An 11,042-nucleotide genomic window follows, 5' to 3' on the forward strand; every position below is an offset into this window, starting at 1 on the left:
ACAATATATTGTGTTTTATCCATACCACAATTAATCTATAAGACATATTTGTTTCTATTTCTTAATTAATTGTGCATGCATGCATGCACGCACATGTAGGACTCCAAAATTGAGAAAAGAAAAACAGATAGTTACTTTAATTAAATACATTTTGTTTTTACTGAGGTTCTGTTACACGTTGGGTGCCTCCAATTGTTTATATTTGTTTTGGATTCATGGTTAAATCAGTGGGATAACAGCTATTGTGGAGTACATCTGGCACTGTATTACAAATCTCACTTTTATCCCTAATGCCAAAGCGCTCCTTAGTCCATTTGAAAACGTGCGACTGAAGGTACAGCTTTCACTCAACAGGAGGATGTCCTGAAAACGATAACAATAATGTTGGAAAAAAACTGTAGGATGTCCTAGTGCTTTTTAATTCATCGTTGTGTGTGCAGACACCCGATGGCTCGGAGTATATCCCGATTTGACCCAAATGGCGAATTTTAGTAAAAAAAACTGTTAATATACACGTTATTATGTTGCTTGATTTGTAGTCTTGAGAAAGTCCCCTGTGCTATTTGCCATGGGTGAAAAGGGTGTTGGCTATAAGCAAGCTCAAGGAACTTCAAGAACATCACTACAACAACATTTGGTACAGTACAAGGGATTTATCTCTTCTTTAAACCCTTACTGAATGGACCTGCTAATTCCGTCCCAAGGAAAAGGACTGCTATTTTTATGACCTACAAAATAACACAGTTAGGCGGTATGCAGGTTTAACCAGGCAAATGATCAGAACTGCAGCCTAAATAAGGATATAAAAATAATTTGGGTATCACGAAACACTTCCTGCATATCATTACCTGCAACCCTTCTCCACTTCAGAAGAGACATCATCTAAAAGGGAATAATGATACTTATGTGCCTCATATCTTGGAATATGCGATAAGAGTATAGCGATAGGCAATGAAGGGCATCAGGAAATCGCTGTTCAACAAAAGGCCCTTCAGGGATATTTATTGATAACACTATATTGATTCTGAAATAGAAATTGCAGTAGGATTGTTTTTTGTGTGAAATACCAAGTACAACAACTTGCAGAGCCCTTGCAAGGGAAAGCATAGGAGAAAAATGTTAATTTTCTAACTTCTTTTAACATTGTACCATGTTAAATTGACCTTGGGGGCCAGAGGTTTTTTTTCCCCTTGGGTTTAGAAGTGAAACGTTTACCCGATGTACAATTATATTTCACCTCAACATTTTTGTACATGAGAGTTTATCCAAAATGATTGAGTCTGACCATGGAATTCTATCTACGCTTCAAAGAAAGAATTTCTCTTACCCAAAGCTACAGTCAGATTCCAATGAATGTTTTATGTAATCAACAAGGTACCGGTTTCGTGAAGAGAATGAGGTGGTGGAACCTATATATTAGGTAGTAATTGGCCAAGAGCCATTGGTTGTGAGTATGTAGTACATGTTATGGGTGTGCAAATCTAGGTTTCTATTCACCACTTTATGCACATCTTGTCCTTACCTCATGACTGTAAAAGAAAATCATGTGATAAAGCTTATATTGTTCCTACGGTCTCAAAGGTGTGCCACTCAGCACTCACATACAAACATGCCTTTAAAAGTTATTACCAAGTAATGTTGCCTAGAAGAGGCATATGTTAAAGATATATCCATGGCACGTCCTTCCCCATGACTGCCTTTAGTTATTACGGTATCCTGCACATTCACCCACAAAAAAAATGCTTTTAGGGGTACAAAAGCACTATATAGCTATGCCAAGTATGTTCTAAAGATACATTCATGCATGCTTTCCAGTGATAGTACTCCCAGACGCTCACATGTCTGCAGAACCCCTCTTGCCTCAGCTACTCCAACCTCATCCTCTTGCTTTACCATGGTGGTACTGCACTCAATGAGAAGGATTAGTGGACTCAGAAGATGGTCCTGCAGGCCTAGGAGGCCATATAGGTTGGGGAACTTTAGGTTTAAGGCATGTAAATCGAGCAGAACTTCTCTGGTACAAAGGTACCTGGGCACGCTTTTGTGGGTGTTTGGAAAAATGTACATCTGTAAGAAAGTTCAGATGGTTGAGCACATATAGCACTGTTCTGATTGTAACTTGACCGCTGCCACAAACCCAGCAACCCAGGCACACTCTTTCAGATTTTTAGCTAGGCGCACTGGTAACTAAAATCTCTCTGCCACATAGACATAATATTGCTAATATGCTTGAACCGCAACAGAGATGGCAGTTGGTAGCTTTGTTTCGGGGTGGGTCTAGAGATGGGTGAACAACGGTAGGGCTAAGACAGGGGCACAGCTTGGCTCTAAGAGGCAGTGCACGAGCTGAGCCAGAAAAAAATAGCAAAGTGAATACTGAAAAAACCCAAAAATGGTAACTCACAAATTCTAGCAGCTGTAGTAAACAGGTGTACAAATCCGCCAGGACTCCTTATAATGTCATCATAAAACGATGACTTACTTAACATTTGTGTTTCAGCTTTCAGAAAATAGATGAAGGTTGCCTTTGTTAAGATACGAATTTCCACATGTGCAGGCATTAGGCTTGGCCACATAATATACATCATCAGTCTTACTGAGCAGCTGCTTACTCAATATGTCCTTGTAGGGTCCTCTCCACACAACGATTGTAGGATTATCCATACAATTTATTTAGTCCTGGGATGTATAGCAAGGATCTGTCCATTGCACTACCTTTAAATAAAAAACTTAGAACATTCTACAGCAACACTAGTTAAGTTCATTCTAACATTCTACATTCCAGTATTAACACATATTCCAGATACAACATAGCTTCCCCCTTAAAATCATACAAAGTAACTTTCAAAACAAACTAATGAAAAAAAAACAAAAAAACTATGAAACAAAATCCTGCGTTTAATCCTACGCGCACACCTACTTAGTACTAATTAGACATTATCAACCTCTCTCCTTCCACAATCTTCAGCTCTCTCTTGCACTCTTGTTCCATGCTCTCCCTCCTGTTCTTCACCATCACTAGAACTCAGTTGTCCTCCTCCTTCACAAACACCACGTATCTCCATCAACACTGGGATTTTCCTTACTTAGGGGATCTCCTTCCTCCAACCTTCAGTTGACATTTTCTTCTCCACAATCAATCACTGAACCAAATCTGCATTTAGATATTCTACTTATATGCCATACTCTTTCATCACTCAGATTGACAAAATTATGGAACACTTCTACTCTTAAAGGAACAGAAAAAATACTTTCCCCACTCTGCCCAGGTTTCCTCACCCGAACCATCTCTCCTAGTTCCAAACTAACTACTTGGACCCAAGCTTCATATAAAAAGCTTCCTTGTAAACGGTTTGAGGCCTTGAAATATGATTCGTGACCACACTAGGCGACTATTCCTGCAAAGGACTATCACCTTGCGAAGTACGATTATACTTACTGAAAGGTACCCTTCCTCTAATGATGGCTAAATTACTATAGCCTGTCACTGTAGGAGTGATCCTATATATCCTAAAAATGTTAACTTCCATTTTCCAATTCTTGTTTTTCGACATAGACGATTGTAAAGTACCCTTCTTCACACAATTAAATCTCTCTATTTCTTCATAACTTTCTGGATGATACACTGACGTCACTGTATACTCAATACCATTCCTTGCAAAGAAATTCTCAAACTCATCAGCTTTAAATTGTACACACCATTGTCTGTAAATATTTTCTTAGGTAACCCTTCTCTTAAAAAAAATCTCATCCATAAACCTTACTACAGCATGTGCATCTGCTCTCTCAAAATGTATTTTCAGCCACACACAGAAATAATTCACAGCAACTAGTGCAAAAGTACAAGAACGTAACCAATCCACCACTGGCCCATGATATCCATTCCAATAACTTCCCAAACCATTCCAAGAGCAAAAATGGTTTTCAATGCTGGCTTAAGCAATATCTGCGACGTATCGGTACTAACACACTCATAACCTTCCACGACTACTCTTTCAATTTCACCATTCTTATCTGGTCACCAGTAGTACTCTTTGACTCTCTTCTTACTCTTAACAATTCCCAAGTGACTAATGACACAATCACACGATTCTGTTCCTTAATGTACTCAGTGGTACTGCTCTAGTCAGCCTCATCAAAAAATTTCCAACAACAGGCAAATCATCAAGAACTCCCAAAAACTGACCATCTTCTCATCTAATGAGCTCTTCACTGACCAATCTTATACAACGCATTTTACGACCAGCTTCAACACCTTATCTTCATTCACTGCAGTAATGCACTCATTTTCATTGATTGCCATCCACCGTTTGCTATACTGAACTCCTCTAAATCCTCTTCAGGCACTTCCATCAATGGTAACAGCAATCTACTAAGGCAATCCACCAATTTGATCCGGACTCCAGGCACTTACTGCACTCTATAAAAGTCAAATAACCTTACAGACTTGCGAGAGCTGTTCTTGGAGTGGGATTCACCCATCCATCAGAACTGAGCAATTTTAACAAAGGTTTGTGATCACATCACAGTAAAACTTCAAAACCCCAAATAAATTGTCAGAATATTTCCAAATCCTACACCACAGCAAGAGTCTCTTTTTCCACCAACGAGTAACATTCTCCAGTTTCCTCACAATATCTCTCACTCTTTCATCACGCTCTTGTTTTGTAGCACCCATCACCAGGATATCATCTTGGAAAAAGAGTGCTCCTTCAGATTGTCAAACAATCGGAACATCAGCTGCCACAAAAGCCGATCCCAACGGCATTCTACAGACCTAAAACACTCCATGTGTGTCATAAATATAGTCAATTTCTTGCTTTCACAGAGTGAAGGGATCTGGTGATAAACAGAGGATAGATCTGTTGACGAGAACCCCTGTGTACCCTTAGTCAAAGACATCTAATTTTTAGGAGTGAAATTTTACCTTTACGATATTCTTACTGAGGTCTCTCCATAAACATATTTTCCATTCAATCGTCTTGCCACCACCAATGGCGCAATCCATTCTGTGGCCTCAACTTGTTCAATAATCCTAGCATGCAAACGTTTCTCTCAATTCTCACTTCATTCCTCACAATTACAGGCAAATACCATATTTTATTAATTTTAGGTTTAGCATCTTTTGAATGACAATCCTATTGCAAAATTCCCTTTGGCATTACATTCTTCCCTTAAAATAATTCAGGAAATTATTATTTTTTACATTTTCCCATATCAACACTGTCAAGAACAGCCTTTCCATCCGTACATTGCTCTTAGGCAGCCTTGGCACACTTATTGGAACTCTCTGGCTAACAAACAAAAGAAGTGACTTCGCACGATTGCACGTCACCATGTAGACATAGTCCTTCCTGAATATATTGACTATTAACACTTATAATGATTTGGTCCCTAATGAATTTGTTGAAAGGCGAACCAAATCTAGATGTAATCATTTATTGCTTAAGTGCAGATACACATTCATCAATAGGTTCATTATTTTCTTGTTTCCTTTGAAAAAACGTTAACCTATTCATTGCAATACCAATGCAGGAAGAATAATACTCATTCATGTCTGCGAACACGTTAACAAAAACATCTCCTTCAGAAGATACTAGGTTTCTTGTCAATCCTGTTGTATACTTTCAAACCCTGGGGACCCAACAAAAGCAACAATCTTCTTCCAATCTTGCATAAGGTTCTCATTATCAATCGCATCTAAGGTGGTTTAAACATATCCTTTCCACTCAGCCAACTTAATGGTGGATCGCCAGGCGATGCAAAAAACAGGTGTGGAGGTGTCTGAGACATAAATATGGTTGATACAGATGTTTCCACAAAATTGCCAGAAACCCCTTTACCAACTCAGACAGTACTGAAAGTCAATAATATCCAACAAGGAGAAAATGATGCTCAAGATTGCTTCAGAATTCTGCTTCCAAAAAATGTAATGCGTTGAACTTACCTCACAGTTGAGAATATTAAGGCAGTCTATGAATAACCTATGTGCTTTAAATTTCACCACAAAGTTCATTTCAACAGACCAGGACTAGGGTAATGTTACCACAGGTAACCATGGGCGTGGTTGCATTTTTTACTATAACGATGTTAATACACAACACTCATGCACAGTGCAGACGTTATTCAATGCACTTACAGTTGCTATATCAAAAGCGTTAAGGAGAAATCTCAAAGAGGACAAAGAAGATATACATCAATCCATGGCGAAAGGATGCATACTCCTCCTTCAAATGTAAACAAGATCCTTCCTGGTGATGCCACTCGCGGTAGATGCTGCAGTCAGTATTCAACACGCGCTAGATCTGCCCTAGGCCATAATCACAACAGATATGGTCAGAGTACCTGACACATCATAAATTGTAGCAGCAGCCAACTAGGAAGGCGAACCTTGTCATTTTGAAGATGATAATGTTGTGGGTTTCTCTTTTGGGCTCCAGGTTGGACCCAGAATGATGCACTGTGAAGTTATAAAAGGGAGATGCAAGAAAATGTTGGGTTCAGGAGGAGTTGGGATGAAGAGGTGTGAGCGGGGTCTGGAATATGCTCCTGTACAGTTCTTCTGGCGAAATACTTTTTTCCCCTTCATCGCATAACACTACATTAATGCATCACAACAGATAAGGGCGTAACGGATCTTACTATATGAAAACAAAGCAAAACTGCAGAGGGTACGAATGTTGGAAAACGCTCATAATACACGTGTTCACATGTTATTGTTACATGTCGCCAAATCTAGACATTGGTCTAGTGTCTCTCTTAGGAGGTGTCCTGTTTAGATACAATGAATTAAGGGGCAGATAAACCCTTTCAAAATGAACCAAACGTGTGGATTGAATGTCCATTGATGAATTGAACTATGTCAGGAATGTGGGGAGTTTGGAAGAAGTTAGAGGTCAGCATTCATGCTGCACACTTGTTACACTGTTAGAGCTAGACGCACACACACAGACTTAGAAGCTACTCTGAAGCCTTGGATCAGGAGGTGGCAGGCTCAGCTCTTGCTCGGCTCGAGAGTCCCGAGCTGCACCAGAGCCAAGCACCTGGCTCGAGTCAAGTTCTAACATTCAGTGGCTCGACAACCCTTAAAGTGGATCACCTAATATCAGTGCTTTATATAGGGAGGTACTGTCTGGTACGCAGCACATGCACTACTTTAATTTGAAAGGAAGACTGTCTTCTCAGCATTGAGGAAATACTTGTAATGGGCGAGTATCAGCACTTTTCAGAGGCAAGCAGGTACTCTTTAGTAGTAAGTACCCGCACTTTGAAATCTCCATTTAAAGCACAGCGTAATATGACAGCAGTGTGTGCTTCTGAATAGTGCGTGGAACAGGGACCTCGCTTGACAGAGGTTCTGTCGCAGGGGTAGGTTCTTTCTGATCTGGGGCTCTGTCGAGCACCCATCCTCCATGTTCCATTATCGCTAAAGATGAACTCCTAATTCTCGACCTGTGCTGTCTCTGTGCAACCGAGATGTGTTGACGGTACCTGTCCAGGGCGCGTGAAGCCCGGTGTCAGCATCAGGGCCGCAGCTCTGAGGATCTTCATGGCAGTGTTGGTTCAAGTGCCAGCGCTTAGAGGCAGGTGGGATACGCCAGGGTCAGCAGGCTGTGAATGTCATACTCTGGCTGCTATGACTTCCTGTAACAGAGGTACCGGCGAATGTTCCGCACTACGTGATGACGGCATGAATCTCACGCATGCTTACAGTGCTGCCGTTTGCAGCTTGCTCTAACAGAGAACTAGAGCGCTGACTTTGATACAACAACGTGCAACATTAGGCGCCACGCTTTTCAGCAAAAAACGTGCAACGTCCTTTGTAGTTTGGTTAATGTAATATTTTTTTTCTCATAAGGAAGCACATTAGTTTATTACAGAGAAAATATGTGCAGAGAAAAACTGCTCAAGCTGGGTTGACAAGAAAAATATTTTTCATTCTTTTACCGATTCACAATACGTATTTAAATTAAAAGTCTATAAAACAATTGAAACTGTGAAGTTCTTTTCAGAGGCTTTCATTTTATAATATTTATATTTATTTATTTATTATACTTATAAAGCGCACTACCACCTCGAGAGGCATCCTGGCGCTGGAGAACCCAAGGGAAAGGTGTGATTAGTTGCAGACTACAGATTAGGGGCCAGATGTAGGTAATTCCTATTTACCGACTCCTAAATACCGACTCATACGGAATCGGTATTTAAGAGTCGGTAAATAGTAAGGAGGCAGATGTAGGTGAAAAATTACCGATTCTGTAAGAGTCGGTATTTACCGAATCTGTAAATACCGATTCGGTATTTCACATTGATTCCTATGGGCCTTGAAGCCCATAGGAATCAATGTGAAATACCGAATCGGTATTTACAGATTCGGTAAATACCGAATCCTGCAAGGGTGCAGGGGGTGTCACTTTGACACCCTCTAGCACCCCAAGTACAGGCATGTGTGCCATGTGGCACACATACATGCCCTAAGGGCATGTCTGTGTGTCACATGGCACAGGTGTGCATGCACAGATGTGCATGCACACCTGAATTCGGTATTTTACCACCCAATAGGATTGGGTGGTAAAATACCGACTCTTAAGGGCCTGTGGCACTCTTAGGAGTGTCTCCTACATATGGATTTACAGAATCGGTATATTTACTGATTCGGTAAAATACCGAAGTGGTAAATTTACCGAATCGGTAAATATACCGATTCTGTAAATTCAGATCCACCTACATCTCAAAAGCCAAATACCGGTCGGTAACGGCCGAAATTGGCCGTTACCGACCGGTATTTGGCGACCTACATCTGGCCCTAAGTGTTTTAGTGTGACATCAGACAGGTATTATTTTGTTGCATAGTAAACACAAACAGAACGTAGCAGCTTCTTTTACATAGTAAACACAAACAGAAGGCAACAACCTTTCTAGGTTTACGGATCTGTCTGGCCAGACTACCTAGGAGAAAAGCCCGTCCCGCAGTAAAAAGCCTGGGTTGCTGGATTTGACGATTCACACTCTCAGCCCTGCCAAGTACCACGCATCAGGCAGTAGACTAACGTATTTCAGTGTGGTGGTCCGCATAGGGTGACCAGATTCTCAAAACAACAAGCATTGGCAAAGCCAATCGGTCTCACCCTTGGGACCTTATAAGTGTTTAGTTTTCCAGCACAATATCCTTGGTGCAACAACATCAACTGTTGCATGGCTAAACACTTATAAGGTCCCAAAGGCGAGACCTATTGGCTATGCCAATACTTGTCCTCTCATGCTCTGGATTAAAGTTTGATGGCAAAATTAACTCTTTGTCCACAAAAATGATTGCAAGGGCCCACCACCTGCAGCTATACGAACAGATTAAGCACTGTGGCTGTCCCTAATGGACAACTGTGCTTTTTCACCACATATCACGAATTACGATGCATAGAATTCATGTGAAAGATTTTTTCTTTTAATCACAGAACAGTACTCTACTGTGTGCAGTTAATAGTCTTCTACAGTATCAAACGCCATTTCCAGGTTTAGGAGTTTAAGATGACCTGTAACCAGCCCACCCCCACACACACACCCTTGTTTTGATCAGCACAACTGTAACCCCATCGATCAAACAACATCACGTGGCAAATTCCATGCTAGGGTGAGGTCAACAACTTGATCGATGGGTGTCAAAGGAGATGCGGATATCACGAAAAAAGCAGCAGACTTATAACATTAAAGTTTATTTGCATATTTAATAGGAAACCAACTAATAGATATTACCAAATGGCCTGGGCAGTGTCCCCCCCCCACCCGTAAAGGATGATAGCTGTTCGCACAATACAAGCTCTGTTAAAACACCAACTAATTGCAACTTATTTTCGTTATGATTTAATGACATTGTCAGCAAAGATGCTCATTTTGCAAGTACAATAACCCACACCTGTGTGAGCATGTAGTCATAAAGACATGTTTTGTGAAGTAACAAGGGCCCCCTGGTAAGGATAAGAATCCTGGGTCAGGGAAAACATACAATATGAAGGTAAACACCCAGGCTATCTGTTGAACAAAAACCAGCTATGTACTCAACTGCATAATTCCCAAAGTTAGAAACTTAAACCATAACACAGACAAACATGATGATATCAAAAATAGTATTTTTTAATAAAAACAAAGATAAATCTATACAATGTAAATATACAGTTATAATGAATTGTTGATAAAAAAATGATAAATTTCCTAATTAAAGAAAACATAAATTTAAAACATGTTAGAAAGACAGTGATACAAGTCCTTTCTACAGTTACTGTGGCTGTTAGGTTTGAGTCAACGCGTTTCGACACGTCGTGGTGTCTTCCTCAGGACAGTTATACTTTCAGCCAAAATGTCTACAAAGAACAAAATACTATTAGTTCTTATACATATAGTTTTTTTTAAAAATTCAATGTCACAGTTTATAGTTTCATGTTAGACAGTCAAAATTAATGATTGATATTAGTGAACCTAAAAGTCAGTATCTATTTCATTTTGTGATATTTGGTTCATTTCATTTTAACATGGGAATATCGATTAAAGTTCATTGTTTGACTTTGAGTATTCTTTAATACATAGCATAGTGCACATGGTATACACATACATTGGAGGTGACGTAGGGAGAGCAGGCCTAGACAAATGCAATTTTTATGATATAATTTGTTTTGTCTAAGGTATACAAACATTTCGCTCTTGATATTCATTAGAGATCTGATTCACATTTTGATTTAATAACAATGATTTTTTAATATTCAACCTTCTATCTCAAGTAGATAAATGGAACCCAGAATAAAGTTTAAAAAAAGAAGAAAAGATAAGTAAGGGAACCTACAGAAAGGGATAACAACAAAGATCATTCATTTATTTCTTATAAGGGTTCAAGTATTAGTTTAGACCCCACCTAAAACTAGTTTCTTAGCTTCTGTTAGCTGATGTTTCTAATACTGCATCTCGATTCGTTACAGTACCTTTTTACATCTGAACTACTATAAGTAAAAGCCTATTTTTATTTTCCTAAGATATTTGGTTTCCTCTAACTTTAC

At 39.7% G+C, this 11,042-nt stretch overlaps 1 protein-coding gene across 1 annotated transcript in view; it reads right to left on the reverse strand.

Moving 5' to 3' along the window:
• GFM1 (G elongation factor mitochondrial 1) overlaps window positions 1-7,699 on the reverse strand; it is a 176,600-nt gene extending 168,901 nt beyond the window's left edge. The window contains exon 1 of the mRNA XM_078667074.1: window positions 7,492-7,699. Within this exon, the coding sequence (XP_078523200.1) occupies window positions 7,492-7,551 (60 nt within the window). The 5' untranslated portion in view covers window positions 7,552-7,699. The remainder of the gene's footprint in view (window positions 1-7,491) is intronic.
• Window positions 7,700-11,042: the final 3,343 nt, after the last annotated feature.

This window comes from Lissotriton helveticus, chromosome 11, assembly GCF_964261635.1.
Source record: "Lissotriton helveticus chromosome 11, aLisHel1.1, whole genome shotgun sequence".
Classification (NCBI taxonomy): domain Eukaryota; kingdom Metazoa; phylum Chordata; class Amphibia; order Caudata; family Salamandridae; genus Lissotriton; species Lissotriton helveticus.